The sequence below is a fragment of the Calonectris borealis genome, chromosome 33, assembly GCF_964195595.1.
Source record: "Calonectris borealis chromosome 33, bCalBor7.hap1.2, whole genome shotgun sequence".
NCBI classification, from domain to species: Eukaryota; Metazoa; Chordata; class Aves; order Procellariiformes; family Procellariidae; genus Calonectris; species Calonectris borealis.
The window spans coordinates 335,918-363,793 of record NC_134344.1 but is presented as its reverse complement, the minus strand read 5'-3'; the positions used below and the strand labels follow the sequence as shown (position 1 = coordinate 363,793).

Here is a 27,876-nt window from a genome sequence, read left to right as displayed (position 1 = left end):
AGGGTGCCCATAGGCCCCCCCATACCCCCCCCCGAGGGGTGCCCATACCCCACCTGGGGTGCCCATAGACCCCCAATACCCCCCCCCCCAGCAATGCCCATACGCCCCCTTGGGCTGCCCATACACCCCCTTGGGTTGCCCATACCCCACCCATGGGTGCCCGTACCCGCCCAGGGCTGCAATAACCCCCCCATGGGTGCCCATATCCCCTTCTAGGGTGCCCATAGGCCCCCCATACCCCCCCAAGGGGTGCCCATACCCCACCTGGGGTGCCCATAGACCCCCAATACCCCCCCCCCAGCGATGCCCATACGCCCCCTTGGGTTGCCCATACGCCCCCTTGGGTTGCCCATACCCCACCCACGGGTGCCCATACCCCACCCACGGGTGGCGCCCCCCCCAGCCCCCCCGGGCCCCGCCCCCAGCGCGGCGTGGGATGGCCGATGTCACACGGAGCAGAGCAATGACATTGTAATTTCCACCTGAGCGTCGAGCAGCCGCCGCCGGCCCTCGGGGGGGTCGTGGGCGCCCAAGTGATCCCTGCGCAGCTCCTGCTCCACCAGCATCAGCCTGCGGGGCCAGGCTTCACCGGGGTCACGCTGCCACCCCCGGGGGGGCACCCCGGGGACACGGGGACCCCCCCCCGGGGTCCCACTGCCACCCCTGGGGACGCCCCTTGGGGACATCCCCTCTTGGGGCCAGGCTTCAGCGGGAGACGTGGGGACACCCCAGGTCATGGGGACACCCCTGGGGACACCCAAGGACAACCCAAGGACACCCCAGGTCAAGGGGACACCCCCAGGGACACCCCCAGGGACACCCCAGGTCATGGGGACACCCCTGGGGACACCCCTGGGGACACCCAAGGACAACCCAAGGACACCCCAGGTCAAGGAGACACCCCCAGGGACACCCCAGGTCATGGGGACACCCCTGGGGACACCCAAGGACAACCCAAGGACACCCCAGGTCAAGGGGACACCCCCAGGGACACCCCCAGGGACACCCCAGGTCATCGGGACACCCCTGGGGACACCCAAGGACAACCCAAGGACACCCCAGGTCATGGGGACACCCCCAGGGACACCCCAGGTCATGGGGACACCCCTGGGGACACCCAAGGACAACCCAAGGACACCCCAGGTCAAGGGGACACCCCCAGGGACACCCCCAGGGACACCCCAGGTCATCGGGACACCCCTGGGGACACCCAAGGACAACCCAAGGACACCCCAGGTCATGGGGACACCCCCAGGGACACCCCAGGTCATGGGGACACCCCTGGGGACACCCAAGGACAACCCAAGGACACCCCAGGTCATGGGGACACCCCCAGGGACACCCCAGGTCATGGGGGCACCCCTGGGGACACCCAAGGACAACCCAAGGACACCCCAGGTCAAGGGGACACCCCCAGGGACACCCCAGGTCATGGGGACACCCCTGGGGACATCCAAGGACAACCCAAGGACACCCCAGGTCAAGGGGACACCCCCAGGGACACCCCCAGGTCATGGGGACACCCCTGGGGACACCCAAGGACAACCCAAGGACACCCCAGGTCAAGGGGACACCCCCAAGGACACCCCAGGTCAAGGGGACACCCCCAGGGACACCCCAGGTCATGGGGACACCCCTGGGGATGCCCCCGGGGACACGCTGCCACCCCTAGGGACACCAAGGGACACCCTGGGGACCTGCTGGGTCATGGGGACACCCCCAGGGACACCCTGGGGACACCCCCTCTCAGAGCCAGGCTTCACCGGGGGCATGGGGACACCCTGGGGACACCCTGGGTCATGGGGACATCCCTTAGGGACACCCAGGGACACCCCAGGGACACCCCAGGTCATGGGGACACCCCTGGGGACACCTTGGGGACACCCTGGGTCATGGGGACACCCCCGGGGACACCCTGGGGACATGGGGCCACCCCAAGGACAACCCAGGGACACCCCAGGTCAGGGGAACACCGCTGGGGACACCCCTGGGGACACACTGCCACCCCTAGGGACACCCAGGGACATCCTGGGGACACCCCGGGACACCCCCGGGTCATGGGGACCCCCCCCCGGGGACACGGTGCCACTCTCAGGGACACCCACCCAGGGACACGCGGCCACTCACCCCAAGGACATGCGGGGACATCGCAGGGACACCCCAGGGTCACAGTGCCACCCCCCAGGGACACCCCGGGGACCCAAAGGGACATGGCAGGGACAGGCTGCACTGGGGTCACGCTGCCACCCGCCCCGGGGACACGAGGGGACACCCCCATGTCCTGCCATGCCCACGTGTCCTTCTGTGTCCCCAAGTCCCCCGTGTCCTTCTGTGTCCCTACGTCCCCCATGTCCCCACCACGTCCTGCTGTGCCCACGTCTGTCCCATGTCCCTCCATGTCCCCATGTCCCCCTGCGTCCCCATGTCCTTGGTGTCCATCTATTGCCTCCAAGTCCCTCTGTGTCCTTCATGTCCTTCTGTGTCCCCATGTCCATCTATGTCCCCATGTCCCCATGTCCACCCATGTCCCCATGTCCTCTGTGTCCCCATGTCCTCCATGTCCACCCATGTCCCCATGTCCTCTGCGTCCCCATGTCCTTGGTGTCCATCTATTGCCTCCAAGTCCCTCTGTGTCCTTCATGTCCTTCTGTGTCCCCATGTCCCTCTGCATCCCCATGTCCTCCATGTCCTTCTGTGTCCCCATGTCCATCTATGTCCCCATGTCCCCATGTCCACCCATGTCCCCATGTCCTCTGTGTCCCCATGTCCTCCATGTCCATCTATGTCCCCATGTCCTCTGCGTCCCCATGTCCTCCATGTCCATCTATGTCCCCATGTCCTCTGCGTCCCCATGTCCTCCATGTCCATCCATGTCCCCATGTCCTCCATGTCCTTCTATGTCCCCATGTCCCTCTGCGTCCTCATGTCCTCCTTATCCATCCATGTCCCCATGTCCTCTGTGTCCCCATGTCCTCTGCGTCCCTGTGTCCTCCATATCCATCCATGTCCCCATGTCCCTCTTCATCCTCATGTCCTCCATGTCCACCATGTCCCCATGTCCCTCTGCGTCCCCATGTCCTCCATATCCATCTATGTCCCCATGTCCATCCATGTCCCCATGTCCTCCATATCCATCTATGTCCCCATGTCCATCCATGTCCCCGTGTCCTCCATGTCCATCTATGTCCCCACGTCCTCTGCATCCCCATGTCCTCCATGTCCATCCATGTCCCCATGTCCATCTATGTCCCCATGTCCTCCATGTCCATCCATGTCCCCATGTTCCTCTGCGTCCCCATGTCCTCCATGTCCATCCATGTCCCCATGTCCTTCTGCGTCCCCATGTCCTCCATGTCCATCCATGTCCCCATGTCCTCCATGTCCCCCCATGTCCCCATGTCCATCTATGTCCCCATGTCCTCCATGTCCATCCATGTCCCCACGTCCCTCTGCGTCTCCATGTCCTCCATGTCCATCCATGTCCCCATGTCCCTCTGCGTCCCCATGTCCTCCATATCCATCCATGTCCCCATGTCCATCTATGTCCCCATGTCCTCCATGTCCATCCATGTCCCATGTCCCTCTGCGTCCCCATGTCCTCCATGTCCATCCATGTCCCCATGTCCATCCATGTCCCCATGTCCCTCTGCGTCCCCATGTCCTCCATGTCCATCCATGTCCCCATGTCCCTCTGCGTCCCCATGTCCTCCACGTCCCACTATGTCCCTCACATCCCACCGTACCCCCCGCCCCTCCCCAACCCCCCAGCGTCCCCGATGTCCCCTCGCTGTCCCCGGGGCCGGGTCCCTCCCTCACCTGCCGATGATGCTCTTGATCTGGGAGTCCTTCTCCGCCTGCTGCTGCCGCAGGCGCTTCTCGCTCTGCTCCAGGCGGTGCTGGTACTGCAGCAGGATGCGGCTCGTCTGCTCCTCCTGCGACACCAGGCGCCGCTCGTACTCCTCCAGCTTGCGGTTGGACATGTGCAGCCGCTCCTTCAGCGAGTGGATCTCCTCCTCGTACTCCTTCACCTGCCACAACCCACACTGCAGGGCGCCGGTGGCATGTCCCCGTCCCCACCGCCAGCAGACGCCTGGCTTCCCCCAACGGTGACACCCAAACACTTGGGTGCCCACCATGGTGACACCCAAACACCTGGGTGCCAACCATGGTGACACCCAAAACCTGGGTGCCAACCATGGCGACGCCCAGACAGCTAGGTCTCCCCAACAGTGACGCCCAAACACCTGGGTGCCCACCATGGTGATGACTAAACATCTAGGTCCCCACCATGGTAACACCCAAAACCTGGGTGCCAACCATGGTGACGTCCAGACAGCTAGGTCTCCCCAACAGTGACACCCAAACACCTGGGTGCCCACCATGGTGATGACTAAACATCTAGGTCCCCACCATGGTAACACCCAAAACCTGGGTGCCAACCATGGTGACGCCCAGACAGCTAGATCTCCCCAACAGTGATGCCCAAACACCTGGGTGCCAACCATGGTGACGCCCAGACAGCTAGGTCTCCCCAACAGTGACGCCCAAACACCTGGGTGCCCACCATGGTGATGCCCAGACAGCTAGGTCTCCCCAACAGTGACGCCCAAACACCTGGGTGCCCACCATGGTGACACCCAAACACCTGGGTCCCCACCATGGTGATGCTCAAACACCTGGGATCTCCCTGTGGTGACACCCAAACACCTGGGTCCCCACCATGGTGATGACTAAACATCTAGGTCCCCACCATGGTGACACCCAAACACCTGGATCCCCACCATGGTGATGCCCGGACACTTGGGTCCCAACCATAGTGAAACCTAAACACCTGGGTGCCCACCATGGTGAACCCAAACACCTAGGTCCCCAGCATGGTGACACCCAAAACCTGGGTGCCAACCATGGTGATGCCCAGACAGCTAGGTCTCCCCAACAGTGACGCCCAAACACCTGGGTGCCCACCATGGTGACACCCAAACACCTGGGTCCCCATCATGGTGACGCTCAAACACGTGGGACCCCCCTGTGGTGACACCCAAACACCTGGATCCTCACCATGGTGATACCTGGACACTTGGGTCCCCACCACCCAGATATCTGGGTCCCCGCCAGGGTGATGACCAAACACCTGGGTCCCCACCATGTCGATGCCCGGACAATTGGGTCCCAACCATAGTGAAACCTAAACACCTGGGTGTCCACCATGGTGACACCCAAAACCTGGGTGCCAACCATGGTGACACCCAGACAGCTAGGTCTCCCCACCAGTGACACCCAAACACCTGGATCCCCACAACGATGATGCCTGGACACCTAGGTCCCAACCATAGTGACACCTAAACACCTGGGTGCCCACCATGGTGACGCTCAAACACCTGGGACCCCCCTGTGGTGACACCCAAACACCTGGATCCTCACCATGGTGATACCTGGACACTTGGGTCCCCACCACGGTGATGCCCAAACACCTGGGTCCCCACCACGGCAATGCCCAGTTACTTGGGTCCCCACCATGGTGATGCCTGGACACCTGGGTCCATCAGGGTCATCTCCTGGGCCTTGGACACCTAAGTCCCTGGGACCTGGGTCCATCAGGGCCATCTCCTGGAGCCTGGACACCTGGAGCCTGGACACCTGGGTCCATCAAGGCCATGTCCTGGAGCCTGGACACCTGGGTCCACAGGACCTGGGTCCATCAGGGCCATCTCTTAGAGCCTGGACAGCTGGGTCCATCATGGTCATCTCCTGGGCCTTGGACATCTGGGTCCGCAGGACTTGGGTCCATCAGGGTCATCTCCTGGGACCTGGACACCTGGGACCTGGATCCATCAGAGTAATCTCCTGGAGCCTGGACACCTGGGTCCCTGGGACCTAGGTCCACCAGGGTCATCTCCTGGGACCTGGGGTCCATCAGGGTCATCTCCTGGAGCCTGGACACCTGGGTCTGCAGGACCTGGGTCCATGAGGTTCATCTCCTGAAGCCTGGACACGTGGGTCCCTGGGACCTGGGTCTATCAGGGTCATCTCCTGGGCCTTGGACACCTGGGTCCCTGGGATCTGGGGTCCATCGGGGTCATCTCTTGGAGCCAGGATGCCTGGCTCCATCAAGGTCATCTCCTGGGACCTGGGGTCCATCAGGGTCATCTCCTGGAGCCTGGACACCTGGGTCCCTGGAACCTGGGTCTATCAGGGTCATCTCCTAGGCTTTGGACACCTGGGTCCCTGGGATCTGGGGTCCATCGGGATCATCTCCTGGAACCTGCACACCTGGGTCCATCAAGAACACCTCCTGCGCCCTAGCTCCCTAGAACCTATCTCATCAGGGTCATCTCCTGGGCCTTGGACACCCAGGTCCCTGAGACCCCCTGTCCCGCCCAGCCCCGGAGGCCGGGGTCCGTCGATGGTCCCTACCCGGTCCAGCCGGCTCTCGTCCATGGACTTGGAGTACTCCTTGAGCTTGTACTCCTCGCGCTCGATGTGGGAGCTCTCGATGTCGGCCGAGAGGTGCGGCATGTTGGACACCCAGGCCACCGTGCGCTCCGCCGCCGGCATCACCGGGTTCAGCGTCGACGGCGTCTGCGAAGCCTGGGGGGACGTGGTTGGGGATGGGCTTGGTCCCTCTCGTCCCCGCAGGTTGTCCCCGCCGCAGCCCTCCCTGTCCCTGCTGTGTCCCCACGTCCCCCATCTCCACCTACTTCCTTACCATGTCCAGCCACCCCCGCCATGTCCCCACCACGGCCCCCACCTCAATCCATGTGCTTCCATCTCCACCATGCCCCATGTCACCCATGTCCCTCTGTGTCCCCATCCCCACCATGTCCCCATGTCCCCCATGTCCTCCATCCCCGCCACGTCCCCATGTCCCCATGTCCTCCATCCCCAACATGTCCCCATGTCCCCCATGTCCTCCATCCCCGCCACGTCCCCATGTCCCCATGTCCTCCATCCCCACCATGTCCCCATGTCCCCCATGTCCTCCATCCCCACCACATCCCCATGTCCCCCATGTCCCCCATGTCCTCCATCCCTACCACGTCCCCATGTCCCCCATGTCCCCCATGTCCTCCATCCCTACCACGTCCCCATGTCCCCCATGTCCCCCATGTCCTCCATCCCTACCACGTCCCCATGTTCCCCATGTCCTCCATCCCCACCATGTCCCCATGTCCTGCATCCCCACCATGTCCCCCATCCCCACCATCTCCCCATGTCCCCCATATCCTCCATGTCCCCCATAGGCCCCATGTCCCCACCATGTCCCCCACGTCCTTCATCCCCACCATCTCCCCATGTCCCCCATATCCTCCATGTCCCCACAGCCCCTGTGTCCCCACCACGTCCCTCATCCCCCCCATGTCCCCCATGTCCTCCATCTCTACCACGTCCCCACGTCCCCCATATCCTCCATGTCCCCCATAGGCCCCATGTCCCCCATGTCCCCCATCCCCACCATCTCCCCATGTCCCCCATATCCTCCATGTCCCCCACAGCCCCTCTGTCCCCACCGTGTCCCCCATCCCCCCCATGTCCCCCATCCCCACCACGTCCCCCATGTGTCCCCCCACCTGCTTGGTGACCGGCGGCTTCATCCCGGCCACCGACGCCTCCTTGGCCAGGGAGGGCTGCCGGGAGCGGGGGGGTCCATACGCCGGTTCGGGGGACGCCAGCAGGTTCCCGCTGGCCGGCCGCGGTTTGGGGGGCACCCCCAAGGCCGCCGGCCCCGGCCCCCCACCTTTCCCCGCCCGAGCCCCCCGAGGGGTGGGGGGCGGGGGGGCCCCGATGGTGATCTGGGGGGGGGCCAGGCTGTCCTGCAGGGAGAGCTGCCGCCGGCCGAAGTCCCCCCCCGGCCGGGCGAACTCGTCGCTGTAGCTGTGGCTGTGGGTGATGTGCTTGGGGGGGGGCGCCGCCAGCTCCTCGCTCTTGCTGTACCCGTGCAAGGGGGGGGCGAAATGCCCCTCACCCCCCGGCTCGGGTCCCCGTAAGGGTCCGTCGGCCGCCAAATGAAAAAGGGGGTTCTGAAAGGAAAGGGGGACCCGCAACTGCGGCCCCCCCGGCTCGGGTACCCCCAGGCGAGGGGGGGCCAGGCTGGAGGCGCTGCCCTGCGAGAGGCGGCCGGGACGCAGCCCCCCTCCAGCCCCCCCCGGGGCCGGACCGCCGGCGGCGAGCAGCTCGGCGGGCAAACTAGGGACGCTGTCAACGCGGCCATCTTGAAGGTCCAACATGGAGACGCTCTTGCCCACCCCCAGAGCCCCCCGGCCCCCCTCGGGCTCCGTCAGGTCGGAGCTGCTGGTGCAGTAGGCGGGGGAGGAGCGGGCCAGGGGGGGGCGGCTCAGGACCAGCACCTCCTGCGGCCCCTTCTCCTGCGGTGGGGAGGGCAGGCGGGGCACCTCCATGGAGCTACGGGGGGTGGGGGTCAGGGTGGGGTGGGGATCTCCAGCGGGGTGGTGCCGGAGAGAGGTCCCCACGCTGGCCTCGGCCCCGTCTTCATCCCATCCCCATCCTCATCTCCATCCCCATCCCATCCCAATCTCCGTCCCCATCCCATCCCCATCCTCATCCCCATCCCATCCCAATCTCCGTCCCCATCCCATCCCCATCCTCATCCTCAACCTCATCCCCATCCCATCACAATCTCCGTCCCCATCCCATCCCAATCTCCGTCCCCATCCCATCCCCACCCCCATCCTCATCCCCATCCGCATCCCCATCTCTGTCCCCAACCCATCCCAATCTCCGTCCCCATCCCAGTCCCATCCCCATCCTCATCCCCATCCCCATCCCATCACAATCTCCGTCCCATCTCCATCCCACCCCCATCCCCATCTCCATCCTCATCTCCATCCTCATCCCCATCCCATCCCATCTCCATCCCACCCCCATTCCCATCCTCATCCCTATCCCATCCCATCCCATCCCAGTCTCTGTCCCCATCCCAATCCCATACCCCTCCTTATCCTCATCCCCATCCCATCCCCATCTCCGTCCCCATCCCAGTCCCATCCCAGTCTCTGTCCCCATCCCAATCCCATACCCCTCCTTATCCTCATCCCCATCCCATCCCCATCTCCGTCCCCATCCCAGTCCCATCCCCATCCTCATCCTCATCCCCATCCCATCCCATCCCAATTCCCAACCCCATCTCATCCCCACCCCATCTCATCCCACCCCTGTCCCCATCCCATCCCTGTTCCCATCCCTCTCCCCATCCCGTCCCCGTCACCCACCTGTTGAGGCCCCGCACCATGTAGGACTGGAGGTCAACGGAGCTGCGGGGGCAGAGAGCGGGTGACCACAGGGATCCGCGGCGGGGGGAGACGCCCCAGGTGAGACTGAGGGCCACCGGGGTGACATGGGGGGACACCACGGTGACATGGGTGGACACAGTGGGGGAGACTTGGGGGCGGGATGTAGGAATACCATGAGGATGTGGGGATACCACGAGGATGGAGGTACCGCGAGGATGGAGGTACCATGGAGATGTGGAGGTACCAAGGGAATGGAGGTACCACAGGGATGTGGGGGTACCATGAGGATGTTGGGGTACCATGGGGATGGAGGTACCACGGGGATGGAGGTACCACAGGGATGTGGGGGTACCATGAGGATGTGGGGGTTCCACGGGGATGGAGGTACCACAGGGATGGAGGTACCACGGGGATGGAGGTACCACAGGGATGTGGGGGTACCATGAGGATGTGGGGGTACCACGGGGATGGAGGTACCACAGGGATGGAGGTACCATGGGGATGGAGGTACCACGAGGATGTGGGGGTACCATGAGGATGTGGGGGTACCACGGGGATGGAGGTACCACAGGGATGGAGGTACCACAGGGATGTAGAGGTACCATGGGGATGGAGGTACCACGAGGATGTGGAGGTACCATGGGGATGGAGGTACCACGGGGATGGAGGTACCACAGGGATGTGGGGATACCATGGGGATGGAGGTACCACAGGGATGGAGGTACCATGGGGATGGAGGTACCAAGAGGATGTGGAGGCACCATGGGGATGGAGGTACCACAGGGATGTGGGGATACCATGGGGATGGAGGTACCACGAGGATGTGGAGGTACCATGGGGATGGAGGTACCACGGGGATGGAGGTACCATGAGGATGTGGAGGTACCACAAGGGTGGAGGTACCACGGAGATGGAGGTACCAAGAAGATGTGGAGGTACCACAAGGATGTGGGGGGACAGAGGGGGGTTCTCGGGGGTCCCCACCTGTTGAGGTCGCGGACGAGGTAGGGCTGGAGGTCGGCCGAGGGCCCCCGCAGCACCAGCCCCTTGGGGGGCAGCCGCTCCCCCTGGCTCGGCTGCCGCTGCAGGTGGGGGTTGCGCAGGGCCACGCTGATGTCCGTCAGCAGCCGGGGCAGCGGGCCCAGCTTCAGCAGGGCCTCCTGGGGGGCAGGTCAGCCACGCGTCCCCACCCCCGCCCCCGGCACCCCAGTAACCTCCCGTGAGGGGGGCTGGGGCCCCAATGACCTCCCGTGGTGGGACGCGGGGGGCTGGGACCCCAATGACCTCCCGTGGTGGGACATGGGCGGATGGGACCCCAATGACCTCCCGTGGTGGGACATGGGTGGATGGGACCCCAATGACCTCCCGTGGTGGGACACGGGGGGCTGGGACCCCAATGACCTCCCGTGGTGGGACATGGGTGGATGGGACCCCAGTGACCTCCTGTGGTGGGACATGGTGGGCTGGGACCCCAATGACCTCCCGTGGTGGGACATGAGTGGATGAGACCCCAATGACCTCCCGTGGTGGGACATGGGTGGATGAGACCCCAATGACCTCCCGTGGTGGGACATGGGTGGATGGGACCCCAATGACCTCCCGTGGTGGGACATGGGTGGATGGGACCCCAATGACCTCCTGTGGTGGGACACAGGGGGCTGGGACCCCAATGACCTCCCGTGGTGGGACATGGGTGGATGGGACCTCAATGACCTCCTGTGGTGGGACATGGGTGGATGGGACCCCAATGACCTCCCATGGTGGGACATGGGTGGATGGGACCCCAATGACCTCCCGTGGTGGGACACGGGGGGCTGGGACCCCAATGACCTCCCGTGGTGGGACATGGGTGGATGGGACCCCAATGACCTCCTGTGGTGGGACACGGGGGGCTGGGACCCCAATGACCTCTCATGGTGGGACATGGGTGGATGGGACCCCAATGACCTCCTGTGGTGGGACATGGTGGGCTGGGACCCCAATGACCTCCCGTGGTGGGACATGGGTGGATGAGACCCCAATGACCTCCCGTGGTGGGACATGGGTGGATAGGACCTCAATGACCTCCCCATGGGGGGCAGGGGTGGATGGGACCCCAATGACCTCCCATGGTGGGACACGGGGGGCTGGGACCCCAATGACCTCCCGTGGTGGGACATGGGTGGATGGGACCCCAAAATGCCCCTCCAGGGCCACCCAGATGTCCAGGATGTCAAAACCTCCCCCAGGGAGAACCTAGGCATCCAGGCCTCTGCTCACCACCCAGGAGAGGACCCAGGTGTCCAGGTGACCCCCCCCCCACCACAGGGGTCCCAGGTGACCAGGGTACCTTGCTGAGCTGGGACATGACCTCCCAGAGGAGGGCGTGGAGGGTGGAGAGCTCGCGACCCAGGTCAATGTAGCCCTCGAAGCTGGTGCTGTTGGTGAGGGTGTCCAGGTTGGAGATCTCGTAGAGGAACTGCTGCATGCTGGTCCACTCCAGCTCCAGGAACTCGTTCATGAAGGCCATGTACTCCTCCTTGCTGCCAAACCTGCGGGCGGGTGCTCAGCGGGGTCCCCACTGGCCCCCCGACTGGCTGTTGTCCCCCCCCGGCCTTGTCTGCCACCCTTTCGACCTTCTGTTCCTCAAGCTTCCAGGTGTCCCTTCATAAAGCCACGTCTGGTCTTCATCCAGCCCTGCCGACCGTTTCTTCTCCATCCATCTATCCACCAACTCATCCACCCATCTTCCTTCCATCCATCCATCCTTCTGCCCAACTCATCCATCCAACTCATCCGTCCATCTTCTGTCCATCCAACTCATCCATCTCACACCCGTCAACTCATCCCCCCACCTTCCATCCATCTGGCCACCTTCTGTTCATCCATCTTCCCTCCATCCACCACCTCACCCACCCATCAACTCGCTCGTCTTCCACTCACCATCCACCGACTCATCCATCTTCTGTTCATCTGTTCGTCTTCCATACTCATCTACCCATCAACTCCTCATCCATCCATTTTCTACCTTCTGCCCATCCATCCGCTCCTCCGTCCATCTTCTGTCCATCTATCCATCTTCCACCTGTCCACCAGCTCATCCATCCATTTTCTATCTTCTGTTCATCCATCATCTCATCCATCCATCTTCTGGCCCTCATCCATCAACTCATCTGTCCATCTTACCCCCATCATCTACCAGCTCACCCATCCATCTTATCTCCATCCGTCCATCTTCCTTCCAACTCATCCATGTCAACTCATTCATCCATCTTCCACCCATCATCCACCAACTCATCCATCCACCTTCTGTCCATCTACCCATCTTCTGCCCGTCAACTCATCCATCCATCTTCTGTCCATTCTTCTATCTTCTGTCCATCCATCCACTCATCCATCCATCCTCTGTCCATCTATCCATCCTCTGCCGGTCAACTCATCCATCCACCTTCTGTCCATCCGTCAACTCATCCATCCACTTTCTGTCCATCTACCCATCTTCTGCCCGTCAACTCATCCATCCATCTTCTGTCCATCCTTCCATCTTCTGTCCATCCACCCACTCATCCATCCACCTTCTGTCCATCTACCCATCTTCTGCCCGTCAACTCATCCATCCATCTTCTGTCCATCCTTCCATCTTCTGTCCATCCACCCACTCATCCATCCACCTTCTGTCCATCTATCCATCCTCTGTTGGTCAACTCATCCATCCACCTTCTGTCCATCTATCCATCCTCTGCCGGTCAACTCATCCATCCATCTTCTGTCCATCTGTCAACTCATCCATCCACCTTCTGTCCATCTACCCATCTTCTGCCCATCAACTCATCCATCCATCTTCTGTCCATCTGTCAACTCCTCCATCCACCTTCTGTCCATCCGTCAACTCACCCATCCACCTACCCTCCATCCACCCATGAATCCACCCATCCATCCAAGCTCCATCCACCCATAGACCTACAGATCCACCTTCCCTCCACGATCCCTCCATTCTCCTCCCCGCCCACCTGCGTCCCCCACCATCCCTACGTCCCCCACCATCCCTCCATCCAACCACCGTCATCCACCACCACCCCCCCTCCCTCCTCCATACTGGGCGCTCACTTGGTGAAGTTGGCCAAGTTCTGGATGACCTTGGCGATGAGGGTGAGGGTGCGGGCGGTCTGCTCGTCGGGGTACTCCTGCATGAGGCCGAAGAGGCTGGGGGACATCACGGCGGGGCAGAGGAACCGCAAGAAGAGCGAGGCGCTGATCAACCGGTCGGCGATGTCCTCGCGGCCCCGCTCGGCGCATCGCAGCCGCCACGAGGCGAAGACCTCCTTCAGCTCCCGTGGGAACACGCTGTGGGGTGGGGGACGCGGTCAGGGACCCGCGGTGGGGACGTCAGGAGATGTCCCCAGCCCTGAGGACTCACCAGTGCGAGTTGACCACCTTGCAGAGGGCGAGCTCGCAGCACATGCGGAGGTTGGCCTGGTGGTCAGCCAAGGTGGAGGCTGAGCACTTCATGGGGTCGACCTCGCAGTTCTCCTCCGACTCGTACAGCGCCCGGATGAACTCGCCTGCGCGGGGACGGGGACGTCAGAGGGGACCGGGGACGTCTGAGGGGACCGGGGACCACCCCGCTATCCCACGGCCAGCCTGATGGGGACGTGGCCATGAGAAGGAACCACCCAACCATCTCATGACTATGGCAATGGGGACCTGGAAATGAACAGGGGCTGGGGACCACCCAACTGTCCCATAGCCAGACCACCTCAATGGGGACATGGCCATGAGAAGGGACCACCCAACCATCCCCTGGCCATGCCAACAGGGACATGATCATAAGAAGGGTCCACCCAACTGTCCCATAGCCAGACCACCTCAATGGGGACATGGCCATGAGAAGGGACCACCCAACCATCCCCTGGCCATGCCAACGGGGACATGATCATAAGAAGGGTCCACCCAACTGTCCCATGACCGTAACAATGGGGACACAGCCATGAGAGGGGACCACCTAAGTGTCCCATGGCCATGAGAAGGGACCACCCAACATCCCACGGCCATGCCCACGAGGACCTGCCTATGAGCAGGGACTGAGGACCACCCAGTTGTACCCTAATGGGGACATGGCCATGAGAAGGGACCACCCACCCATCCCACAGCCATGCCAATGGGGACATGACCATGCGTGGGGACCATCCAACCATCCCATGGCCATGCCAATGGGGACATGACCATGCGTGGGGACCATCCAACCATCCCATGGCCATGCCAATGGGGACATGACCATGCGTGGGGACCATCCAACCATCCCATGGCCATGCCAATGGGGACATGACCATGTGTGGGGACCACCCACTGTCCAGGGGGACCCTGGCCATGACGGGGACCCCTGGCCATGACGGGGACCCCCTCCCAGTGCTGGTGGAGCTCACCGATGGCATCCTTGAGGTATTTCTGGCCGATGAGTTTCAGGTACTCCTCTATGGCTTTCGTGGCGAGGGTGTTTTCCCGGAAGATCAGGTGCTCCCGGTCCATGAAGCGATCCACCTCCGTCATGGCCATGTCCGACAGGAAGTCCTGCCCACGGCCGTCAGGGCAGCCCAATGCGCCCCAGGCTGGCCCAGCCCACCCTCCGTGCATCCTTGTGTCCTGCCTCCATCTTCTGTCCATCCATCCATCCACCCATCCATCCATCCATCCATCCGTCATCCATCTGTCCTCCACCCATCCCTCCTCCATCCTCCATTCCGCCACCCATCCTCCATGTCTGTCCTCATCTGTCCTCAATCCCTTCTCCATCCAACATTCCATCCATCCTCCATCCATCCATGCATCCTCCGGCTGTCCTCCAGCCAGCCCTCCATCCATCCGTCCCCCACCTGGCTGTCCTCCTTCTCCATCCAGCCTCCTTCCCTTCATCCATCCATCCTCCATGTTCCTGTCCTCCATCCATCCAATCCACCAGCCAACCCTCTCTCCAACCCTCCCTCCATCCTCTGTCTTCTACGCATCTACCATCTGTCCATCCTGCTCCATCCATCCTTCCCTCCTTCCTTCCTCCATCCATCTTCCATTCATCCTTCCTCCATCCATCCATCGCCTGTCCGTCCTTCCTCATCCTCCTTCCATCCATCCATCCATCCATCCATCCCTCCATCCTTCCTCCATCCATCCATCACCTATCCATCCTTCCTCATCCTCCTTCCATCTATCCATCCATCCATCCTCCGTCCATCCATCCGTCCTCCATCCATCTTCCATCATCCTGTATCTGTCCATCATCCATCCATCCATCCTCCATCCATCTTCCATCCATCTCCATCCACCCTGCATCTGTCCATCATCCACCCATCCATCCATCATCCCTCCTTCCTTCCTCCATCCATCTTCCATCCATCCATCCTCCATCCATCCACCCATCCATCCTCCATCCTCTATCCTCCTTCCATCCATCCATCCTCCATCCATCTTCCATCCATCCATCCACCCTGCATCTGTCCATCATCCATCCATCATCCATCCTTCCTCCCTCCATCCATCTTCCATCCATCCTCCACCCATCTTCCATCCATCCATCCATCCTCCACCCATCTTCCATCCATCCATCCTCTATCTATCCAACCATCCACCCTGCATCTGTCCATCATCCATCCATCCTTCCTTCCTTCCTCCATCCATCTTCCATCCGTCCATCCATCCTCCACCCATCTTCCATCCATCCATCCACCCTGCATCTGTCCATCATCCATCACCCATCCTTCCTCCCTCCATCCATCCATCCTCCATCCTCTATCCTCCTTCCATCCATCCATCCTCCATCCATCTTCCATCCATCCATCCATCCTCCACCCATCTTCCATCCATCCATCCTCCATCCATCCACCCTGCATCTGTCCATCACCCATCCATCATCCATCCTTCCTCCCTCCCTCCATCCATCCATCCATCCATCGTCCACCCATCTTCCATCCATCCATCCTCCATCCATCTTCCATCCATCCATCCATCCATCCTCCACCCATCCTCCATCCATCCATCCATCCACCCTGCATCTATCCATCACCCATCCATCACCCATCCTTCCTCCTTCCATCCATCCATCCTCCATCCATCTTCCATCCATCCATCCATCCTCCACCCATCTTCCATCCATCCATCCATCCTCCACCCATCTTCCATCCATCCATCCATCCTCCATCCATCTTCCATCCATCCATCCATCCTCCACCCATCTTCCATCCACCCTACATCTGCCCATCACCCATCCTTCCTCCCTCCCTCCCTCCATCCTTCCTTCCTCCACCCACCCACCCACCCATCCTCCTCAATCCCCCACCCCCCACCTCCCCACCCCCTCCCAACCCCCCCACCTTAGCCTTGCCGGTGCTCTGCAAGATGTGCACCAACGCGCAGGCCACCTCCTCCTTGCTCTTGACGCTGAGCACGGGTTCCAAGACGGCGCAAAGCATCCGGTAATTATTGGTGACGTATTCGGCGAACTCCTTGTAGAGCTCCATGGGGAGGATGCTCATGGTTTGAAAACGACTCTTGACGCGAAGAGCCGGACAACCCGCCTTGCTCTTGCTGCCGCTGGGTTGGCTGAGAGGATACCACTGCTCGGCAAAGTGCCGACCGGTGACGCTGGCGATGGGGATGCTCACCATCCCGACGTAATTACTCTTATCTTTCTTCCTTTTCTTGTCGGTGTCCTTGTAGAGGTGGAGACGGATGGTACGGACGGCCGGCAGGTTGTTGAACTCAAAATGTTCTCCCCAGAAGACGTTGTCGGTTCGCGCCTTGCTGGTGGTCCGGGCGTAGAGCATGTCGTCCAGGCACAGCTCGCAGTAGTAGCGTTTCTTGGGGGGAAGGTCTCGAGCTTCGATCACCCAGAGCTTCAGGACGTTGTCCACCCGGCGGCTGTTGTCCTGAGGAGGGGTGGGAGGGAGGGAGGTCAGCAGGGGACGTGGGGAGAGTTGGGGGTGGGATATGGGGCGTGGGGGGGAGCCCAGGGTGGTGGGACAGAGAGGGGCAGGGAGAGCTGGGGGTAGGGGGCAGATGGGGACAGTGACCCTGGGGCAGGGGTGACCCCAGGGGACAAGCCCAGCTGAGTGGTCACCAGGAGCAGCGACCCCAGGGAATTGTGACCCCAAGGGCCAGGGTGACCCCAGGTGACCACCCCCATCTCCACCAGCTGATCATCCCCACCAGTTGACCACTCCCACCAGTTGACCACCCCCATCCCCACCAGTTGACCATCCCCACCAGTTGACCACCCCCATCCCCACCAGTTGACCATCCCCACCAGTTGACCACCCCCATCCCCACTAGTTGACCATCCCCACCAGCTGGCCATCCCCATCCCCACCAGTTGACCACCCCCATCCCCACCAGTTGACCATTCCCACCAGCTGACCACCCCCATCCCCACCAGTTGACCATCCCCACCAGCTGACCATCCCCATCGCCACCACCAGTTGACTATCTCCAGCAATTGACCATCTCCATCCCCATCAGTTGACCACTCCCACCACCTGATCATCTCCACCCCCACCAGCTGACCCTCCATATCCTCACCAGTTGACCATCCCCATTCATACCAGTTCACCGTCCCTATCCCTACCAGTCGACCATCCCCATCCCCACCAGTTGACCATCCCCATCCCCACCAGTTGACTATCCCCATCTCTACCAGTTGACCATCCCCATCCCCACCAGTTAACCATTCCCATCCCCACCAGTTGGCTATCTCCATGTCTACCAGTTGACCACCCCCACCAGTTGACCGTCCCCATCACAACCACCTGACAATTTCCATCCTCACCAGTTGACTGTCCCCATTCCTACCAGCTGACCATCTCCATCTCCACCAGTTGCCCATCCCCACCACCTGATCATCCCCATCCCCACCAGTTGGCTATCCCCACCTCTACCAGCTGACCACCCACACCAGTTGACCGCCCCCACCACCTGACCATCCCCACCCCCACCACCTGACCATCCCCACCCCCACCACCTGGCCACCCCCATCCCCACCACCTGACCATCCCCACCCCCACCACCTGGCCATCCCCACCCCCCACCACCTGGCCATCCCCACCCCCACCACCTGGCCACTCCCATCCCCACCACCTGGCCATTCCCATCCCCACCAGTTGGCTATCCCCACCTCTACCAGTTGACCGCCCCCACCACTTGACCACCCCCACCACCTGACCATCCCCATCCCCACCACCTGACCATCCCCATCCCCACCACCTGACCACCCCCATCCCCACCAGTTGCCCACCTCCATCCCCACCACCTGACCACCCTCATCCCCACCACCGGGCCATCCCCACCCCCACCAGTTGCCCACTCCCACCCCACCAGTTGCCCACCCCCACCCCCCAGCTGACACCTCTGCCCACATGACCATGACCTCCTCACCTTGTTGGGCTTCACCGCCCTCTGCAGATTCTCGATCCATTTGTCCCTCTCGGCGGCCGAGCGGCAGGCGAAGCACTTGGTCCCCGAGGCCGTGGTCACCTGCGGGCGACGGACAACAGTGACCAGATGCCATGGTGATGGTCAGGGGAGGGATGATCCCATCCCCAGCAGTTGACCACCACCATCACCTGATCATCTTCATCCCCACCAGTTGACCATCCCCATCCCCACCAGTTGACCATCCCCATCTCTACCAGTTGGTCACCCCCACGGGATGGTCAGCTAGTGGGGGTGGTCAACTGGTATGGATGGGGATGGTCAACTGGTGGGGATGGGGATGGTCAACTGGTGGGGGTGGTCAACTGGTATGGATGGGGATGGTCAACTGGTGGGGATGGGGATGGTCAACTGGTGGGGGGTGGTCAACTGGTGGGGATGGGGTGGTTAGCTGCGGGATGGTCAACTAGTGGGGATGGGCATGGTCAACTGGTGGGGAAGGGGATGGTCAACTGGTGGGGATAGTCAACAGGTAGGGATGGGCATGGTCAACTGGTGGGGAAGGGGATGCTCAACTGGTGGGGAAGGGGATGGTAGGCTGGTAGGGGTGGTCAACTGGTAGAGATAGAGATAGTCAACTGGTGGGGAAGGGGACGGTCAACTGGTGGGGATGGGGACAGTCAACTGGTGGGGAAGGGGATGGTCAACTGGTGGGGATGGGTATGGTCAACTGGTAGGGATGGTCAACTGGTGGGGATGGTCAACTTGTAGGGATGGGGATGGTCAAGTGGTGGGGATGGGGACAGACAACTGGTGGAGGTCATCAACTGGTGGGGATGGGGATTGTCAACTGGTGGGAGTGGTCAACTAGTAGGGATGGGGATGGTCAACTGGTGGAGGTCATCAAGTGGTGGCGATGGGGACGGTCAAGTGGTGGGGATGGGGATGGTCAACTGGTGGGGATGGGGACGGTCAAGTGGTGGGGATGGGGACAGTCAACTGGTGGGGATGGGGACGGTCAAGTGGTGGGGATGGGGACAGTCAACTGGTGGGGATGGGGACGGTCAAGTGGTGGGGATGGGGACAGTCAACTGGTGGGGATGGGGACGGTCAAGTGGTGGGGATGGGGACAGTCAACTGGTGGGGATGGGGACGGTCAAGTGGTGGGGATGGGGACAGTCAACTGGTGGAGGTCGTCAACTGGTGGGGATGGGGATTGTCAACTGGTGGGAGTGGTCAACTAGTAGGGATGGGAATGGTCAGCTGGTGGGAGTGGTCAACTGGTAGGGATGGGGATGGTCAACTGGTGGGAGCAGTCAAGTGGTGGGGATGGGGATGGTCAAGTGGTGGGAGTGGTCAACTGGTAGGGATGGGGATGGTCAGCTGGTGGGGATGGGGATAGTCAACTGGTGGAGGTTGTCAAGTGGTGGGGATGGGGATGGTCAAGTGGTGGGAGCAGTCAACTGGTGGGGATGGGGACAGTCAACTGGTGGGGATGGGGATGGTCAACTGGTGGAGGTTGTCAAGTGGTGGGGATGGGGATGGTCAACTGGTGGGAGTGGTCAACTGGTAGGGATGGGGATGGTCAGCTGGTGGGAGTGGTCAACTGGTAGGGATGGGGATGGTCAGCTGGTGGGAGCAGTCAACTGGTGGGGATGGGGACAGTCAACTGGTGGGGATGGGGACAGTCAACTGGTGGGGATGGGGATGGTCAACTGGTGGGAGTGGTCAACTGGTGGGGCCGGGGCTGACCACAGGACGGTTTGGAGCGTACCTCGAAGCAGAACTCCTGGCCCAGGATGCTGCTGTGGACGGCCTTGATGATGGAGTCCTCATCCAGGTTGAGCTCCAGCGCCTCGGCCGCGCTGCTGGGGCTCAGCAGGGACTCATGGGAGTGCGACTCCTTGAAGCTCTGCATCAGCCGGGCCCTGCGGGGACGCGGGGGGGACGCTCGGGGGGGGGTGGCGGGATGGGGGGGGGGGTGGGGGGGTGGGGGTGGGCGGGGGAACGGGGAAGGTGCCCGGGGTGGTGGTGGTGGTGGTGGTGGTGGTGGTGGCATGCGAGCGGGGGGTGACGGTGGCGGTGGGGGGGTGGGGGGGGGGGGGTGGGGTACCTGGGGCATCCGCGCGGGACCTGGGGACGCGTCCGCGGCGCCGGGACGGACAGAGAGAGAGAGAGTCAGGGCGGGGGGGGGGAGGGGGGGGGAGGGGCGACATGGAGGGGGCACCCAGGAGCGACACCCCCCCCCCCCAACCCCTATTGTCACAACCCCGAGGGACCCAGGCGTCTGGGGAGCCCCCCCCCCACCCCAAAGCCAGAGGGGACCCAGGCATCCAGCCCCCCCCAAAACAGGGGACCCAGGTGTCAGACCCCCCTCAGCCAGAGGGGACCCAAGTGTCCGGGTCCCCCCAAAACAGGGGGGCCCAGGCGTCCAGGCCCCCCAAAACAGGGGGACCCAGGTATCAGACCCCCCCAAAACAAGGGGACCCAGCCATCCAGTCCTCGCAAAACAGGGGGACCCAGGTGTCAGACCCCCCCGAAACAGGGGACCCAGGCATCCAGCCCCCCCAAAACAGGGGACCCCGGCATCCAGCCCCCCCAAGCCAGAGAGGATCCAGTCATCCGGGCCCCCCCAAACCAGGGGGACCCAGGCATCCAGCCCCCCCAAACCAGGGGACCTAGGTGACTGCCCCCCCCCAAAACAGGGCACCCAGGCATCCAGGCCCCCCAAAACAGGGGCACTCAGGTGTCCAGGCCCCCCCAAACCAGGGGACCCAGGTATCCAGCTCCCTCAAAACAGGGGACCCCGGCATCCAGCCCCCTCAAAACAGGGGCACTCAGGTGTCCGGGCCCCCCCAAAACAGGGCACTCCGGCATCCAGCCCCCCCAAAACAGGGGCACTCAGGTGTCTGGGCCCCCCCAAAGCAGGGGACTGAGGCATCCAGCCCCCCCAAAACAGGGGCACTCAGGTGTCCGGACACCCCCAAAACAGGGGCACTCAGGTGTCTGGGCCCCCCCAAACCAGGGCACCCCGGCATCCAGCCCCCCCAAAACAGGGGCACTCAGGTGTCCAGGCCCCCCCAAAACAGGGCACCCCGGCATCCAGCCCCCCCAAAACAGGGCACCCAGGCATCCAGCCCCCCCAAAAGAGAGGCACTCAGGTGTCCGGACCCCCCCAAAACAGGGGACCCAGGCATCCAGCCCCCAAAACAGGGGACCCCCGCATCCAGCCCCCCCAAAACAGGGGCACTCAGGCATCCAGCCCCCCCAAACCAGGGGCACTCAGGTGTCTGGGCCCCCCCAAACAGGGGACCCAGGCATCCAGCCCCACCAAAACAGGGCACCCCGGCATCCAGCCCCCCCAAAACAGGGGACCTCGGCATCCAGCCCCCCCAAAACAGGGCACCCAGGCATCCAGCCCCCCCAAAACAGGGGCACTCACGTGTCCGGACCCCCCCAAAACAGGGGACCGAGGCATCCAGCCCCCAAAACAGGGGACCCCCGCATCCAGCCCCCCCAAAACAGGGGACCTCGGCATCCAGCCCCCCCAAAACAGGGCACCCAGGCATCCAGCCCCCCCAAAACAGGGGCACTCACGTGTCCGGACACCCCCAAAACAGGGGACCGAGGCATTCAGCCCCCAAAACAGGGGACCCCCGCATCCAGCCCCCCCAAACCAGGGCACACAGGCATCCAGCCCCACCAAAACAGGGGCACCCAGGTGTCCGGACCCCCCCAAAACAGGGGACCCCGGCATCCAGCCCCCCCAAAACAGGGGCACTCACGTGTCCGGACCCCCCCAAAACAGGGGACCGAGGCATCCAGCCCCCAAAACAGGGGACCCCCGCATCCAGCCCCCCCAAAACAGGGGTACTCAGGCATCCAGCCCCCCCAAAACAGGGGACCTCGGCATCCAGCCCCCCCAAAACAGGGCACCCAGGCATCCAGCCCCCCCAAAACAGGGGCACTCACGTGTCCGGACCCCCCCAAAACAGGGGACCGAGGCATCCAGCCCCCAAAACAGGGGACCCCCGCATCCAGCCCCCCCAAAACAGGGGCACTCAGGCATCCAGCCCCACCAAAACAGGGGCACCCAGGTGTCCGGACCCCCCCAAAACAGGGGACCCCGGCATCCAGCCCCCCCAAAACAGGGGCACTCAGGTGTCCGGACTCCCCCAAACAGGGGACCCAGGCATCCAGCCCCCAAAACAGGGGACCCCCAAATCCAGCCCCCCCAAAACAGGGGCACTCAGGTGTCCAGGCCCCCCCAAAACAGGGGACCCCAGCATCCAGCCCCCTCAAAACAGGGGCACTCAGGTGTCCAGGCCCCCCCAAAACAGGGGACCCTGGCATCCAGCCCCCTCAAAACAGGGGCACTCAGGTGTCCGGGCCCCCCCAAAACAGGGGACCCAGGTATCCAGGCCCCCCAAAACAGGGCACCCAGATGTCCAGGCCCCCCCAAACCAGGGCACCCAGGCATCCAGCCCCCCCAAAACAGAGGCACTCAGGTGTCCGGACCCCCCCAAAACAGGGGACCGAGGCATCCAGCCCCCAAAACAGGGGACCCCCGCATCCAGCCCCCCCAAACCAGAGGCACTCAGGTGTCCGGACCCCCCCAAAACAGGGGACCCCGGCATCCAGCCCCCCCAAACCAGGGCACCCCGGCCCCCAGCCCCCCCGGCCCTCGCCCGCCGGCGCAGGGGAGCCGCCCCCGGGCTCTATATTTAGCCCCGGGGCTGCGTAAGCAGCGGCCCCGCCACGTCCCCGTCCCCGTGGCCACCGCTCCCGGCTGCCGTCACCGTCACCTTGTCACCGGCACCCGGCGTGGCGGGGGTGGCACGGCTAAAAATACCCCGGCGAGCGGGCACCCCCCCCCCTCCCCCTGGGGACAAGGGACACCCCCCCCAGGGGACATCCCAAGGGACAAGGGACATCCCCCAGGGGACATCCCAAGGGACAGGGGACACCCCCTGGGGACAGAGGATCTCCTTGGGGACATCGCCAGGAGACATGGGGACAGGAGACCCCATCGCCTGGGGACCATCTCCTGGGGACAGGGGACATCCCTGGGGACAAGGGACCCCCCTGGGGACATGGGGACAGGAGACCCCATCCCCTGGGGACCATCTCCTGGGAACAGGGGACATCCCTGGGGACAAGGGACCCCCCTGGGGACATGGGGACAGGAGACCCCATCCCCTGGGGACAATCTCCTGGGGACAAGGGACATCCCAGGGGACAAGGGACCCCCCCTGTGGACCATCTCCTGGGGACAAGGGACATCCCAGGGGACAAGGGACCCCCTCTGGGGACATGGGGACAGGAGACCCCATCCCCTGGGGACCATCTCCTGGGGACAAGGGACATCCCAGGGGACAAGGGAAACCCCTGGGGACCATCTCCTGGGGACAAGGGACATCCCAGGGGACAGGGGACATCCCAGGGGACAAGGGACCCCCCCTGGGGACCATCTCCTGGGGACAAGGGACATCCCAGGGGACAAGGGACCCCCCTGGGGACATGGGGACAGGAGACCCCATCCCCTGGGGACCATCTCACAGGGACAAGGGACATCCCAGGGGACAAGGGACCCCCCCTGGGGACCATCTCACAGGGACAAGGGACATCCCAAGGGGGACACCGAGGCCATGGGACACCCCCCCCCCCCCCTCCCCGGGGACAGGGGACCGTACCCCATCCACGGTGACGGTGACGGTGACGGTGACGCCGGGCTGGGTGCCAGGCCGGATCCTGCGCCCGGCTCCCACCCACCGGCTCCGGCTATAAACGGCGTCGGTGCCACCCGCCACCTGCCCGGCCACCCGGTCCCCAACGTGTCCCCAAGGCGGGGGCGGGGGGCACAGCAGGGACCTGCCCCATGGGGGGACATTGGGGACATGGGGGACCTGCCCCGTCCGGTGACACTGGGGACATTGAGGACACTGGGGACCTGCCCCGTTGGGTGACAGTGGGGACCTGCCTGATATGGGGACACTGGGGACACTGGGGACACTGGGGACCTGCCCTATGTGGGGACATTGGGGACACTGGGGACACTGGGGACCTGCGCTATATGGGGACACTGGGGACACTGGGGACCTGCCCGATATGGGGACACTGGGGACACTGGGGACACTGGGGACCTGCCCTATATGGGGACATTGGGGACACTGGGGACCTGCCCGATATGGGGACACTGGGGACACTGGGGACACTGGGGACCTGCCCGATATGGGGACACTGGGGACATTGGGGATCTGCCCCATACGGTGCCACTGGGGTCACTGGGAACACTGGGGACCTGCCACAGATGGGGATGGGGATGGGGACACCTGCCCCCCATGGGGACACTGGGGACATGGGGGACCTGCCCCATATGGTGACACTGGGGACACTGGGGACCTGCCACAGATGGGGGTGGAGATGGGGACACCTGCCCCCCATGGGGACACTGGGGACATGGGGGACCTGCCCCATATGGTGACACTGGGGACACTGGGGACCTGCCCCACATGGGGGGTTGTCCCTGTGTCCGGCTGGGGGACACTGGGACCGGCCACCCCCCCAGCGAGCCTGGGGACATTCAGGGAACGGGGACGTCCCTGCGGCCGGCCTGGGGACATGGAGGAGCGGGACTGTCCCCAGCCCCAGCTTGGTGTCACCCAGAGACCAGGACAGTCCCCAAACCTGACCTGGTGCCACCTGGAGACCACGGCTGTCCCCAAACCTGACCTGGTGTCACCCAGAGACCACGACTGTCCCCAAACCTGACCTGGTGCCACCTGGGCAGCAAGACCGTCCCCATCCCCAGCTTGGTGTCACCCAGAGACCACGACTGTCCCCAAACCTGACCAGGTGCCACCTGGGCAGCAAGACCGTCCCCATCCCCAGCTTGGTGTCACCCAGAGACCACGACTGTCCCCAAACCTGACGTGGTGTCACCCAGAGACCACGACTGTCCCCAAACCTGACCTGGTGCCACCTGGGCAGCAGGACTGTCCCCATCCCCAGCTTGGTGTCACCCAGAGACCAGGACAGTTCCCAAACCTGACCAGGTGCCACCTGGGCAGCAAGACCGTCCCCATCCCCAGCTCAACGTCACCTGGAGACCACAACTGTCCCCAAACCTGACCTGGTGTCACCCAGAGACCACGACTGTCCCCAAACCTGACCTGGTGCCACCTGGGCAGCAAGACCGTCCCCATCCCCAGGCTCGACGTCACCTGGAGACCACGACTGTCCCCAAACCTGACCTGGTGTCACCCAGAGACCACAGCTGTCCCCAAACCCGACCAGGTGCCACCTGGGCAGCAAGACCGTCCCCATCCCCAGGCTCGACGTCACCTGGAGACCACGACTGTCCCCAAACCTGACCTGGTGTCACCCAGAGACCACGGCTGTCCCCAAACCTGACCTGGTGCCACCTGGGCAGCAGGACTGTCCCCATCCCCAGCTTGGTGTCACCCAGAGACCACGACTGTCCCCAAACCTGACCTGGTGCCACCTGGGCAGCAGGACTGTCCCCATCCCCAGCTTGGTGTCACCCAGAGACCACGACTGTCCCCAAACCTGACCTGGTGCCACCTGGGCAGCAGGACTGTCCCCATCCCCAGCTCGACGTCACCTGGAGACCACGACTGTCCCCAAACCTGACCAGGTGCCACCTGGGCAGCAAGACCGTCCCCATCCCCAGCTCGACATCACCTGGAGACCACGACTGTCCCCAAACCTGACCTGGTGTCACCCAGAGACCACGGCTGTCCCCAAACCTGACCTGGTGCCACCTGGGCAGCAGGACTGTCCCCATCCCCAGCTTGGTGTCACCCAGAGACCAGGACAGTTCCCAAACCTGACCAGGTGCCACCTGGGCAGCAAGACCGTCCCCATCCCCAGCTCGACGTCACCTGGAGACCAAGACTGTCCCCAAACCTGACCTGGTGTCACCCAGAGACCACGACTGTCCCCACATCCACCCCGCTGTCACCTAGGCATGACCATCCCCCCCCCACCCACCCCCCCAAACACCCACAGCATCCCCCGCGCCTCGCCGCCTCCCTCCCCGCCACCCCCTGGGGGGGTGTCCCCGAGGTGTCCCCGCGTGTCCCCCCACCTGTCGTGGTCGGCGCTGCGGAAGCGGGGCAGGATCTGCCGGAAGCTGCTGGTGCGGTCGAGCTTGGGTTGGCTCTTGGTGCGCTTGATGGAGCTCTTCAGGCGGCGGCTCAGGAAGCCTTGCTGGGGTACAGGCGGCTGAGGGGGGGGCGGCGGGGGGAGGGGCGGGGGGAGGGGCGGGGGGGGGGGGTCACGGGGGAACCGTGGTGGCAATGGGGATGGAGGGGGTAACCACGGTGATGGGGAGCGGAGGGTCGGGGTTACCGTGACGACGGGAAGCAGAGGAGCGGGGTTACCGTGGAGATGGGGAGCAGGGGGACAAGGTTACCATGGCAACGGGGAGTATAGGACCAGGGTTACCATGGCGATGGGGGGCATAGGTCAGGGGTTACCATGGCGATGGGGGGCATAGGACCGGGGTTACCATGGCGATGGGGGGCATAGGCCAGGGGTTACCATGGCGATGGGGAGCATATGACAGCGTTACCATGGCGATGGGGAGCATGGGACCGGGGTTACCATGGCGATGGGGGGCATAGGCCAGGGGTTACCATGGTGATGGGGGGCGTAGGTCAGGGGTTACCATGGCGATGGGAAGGATATGACAGCGTTACCATGGCGATGGGGAGCATGGGACCGGGGTTACCATGGCGATGGGGGGCATAGGCCAGGGGTTACCATGGCGATGGGGAGGATATGACAGCGTTACCATGGCGATGGGGAGCATAGGACCGGGGTTACCATGGCGATGGGGGGCATAGGCCAGGGGTTACCATGGCGATGGGGAGCATATGACAGCGTTACCATGGCGATGGGGAGCATAGAACCGGGGTTACCATGGAGATGGGTAGCGTAGGACCGGGGTTACCACAGTGATGGGGAGCATAGGACAGGGTTACCATGGCGATGGGTAGCATAGGACCAAGGTTTCCACGGCGACGGGTAGCATAGCACCAGGGTTACTATGGCAACAGGAATGTGGAGGAGCGGGGGTAACCATGGGGATGAGGGATCTGGGTAACCATGGTAACAGGCATGTGCGGGGGGGGGGGGGACCGTGATGACACGGGAGCGGGGTCACCGGGTGGGCAGGAGCAGGGTAACCATGGCAACAGGCATGGGCAGG

At 63.3% G+C, this 27,876-nt stretch overlaps 2 protein-coding genes across 2 annotated transcripts in view; both read right to left on the bottom strand.

Annotated features, from left to right (window-relative positions):
* Positions 1-446: 446 nt before the first annotated feature.
* SYNGAP1 (synaptic Ras GTPase activating protein 1) lies at positions 447-26,902 on the bottom strand. The gene is made up of 14 exons (XM_075134570.1): positions 26,752-26,902; positions 20,416-20,569; positions 18,645-18,743; positions 16,589-17,143; positions 14,651-14,795; positions 13,645-13,789; positions 13,335-13,571; positions 11,578-11,779; positions 10,233-10,408; positions 9,228-9,269; positions 7,573-8,400; positions 6,415-6,664; positions 3,817-4,028; positions 447-570 (listed from the first exon to the last, which is right to left on the bottom strand). The coding sequence occupies exons 2-14, from the start codon at positions 20,557-20,559 to the stop codon at positions 447-449; spliced, it is 3,159 nt and encodes a 1,052-aa protein (XP_074990671.1). The 5' UTR covers positions 20,560-20,569; positions 26,752-26,902.
* Positions 26,903-27,712: 810 nt separating this feature from the next.
* The window catches only part of KIFC1 (kinesin family member C1), an 11,694-nt gene continuing 11,530 nt past the window's right edge, over positions 27,713-27,876 (bottom strand). The window contains 1 exon segment of the mRNA XM_075134569.1: positions 27,713-27,763. Within this exon segment, the coding sequence (XP_074990670.1) occupies positions 27,713-27,763 (51 nt within the window).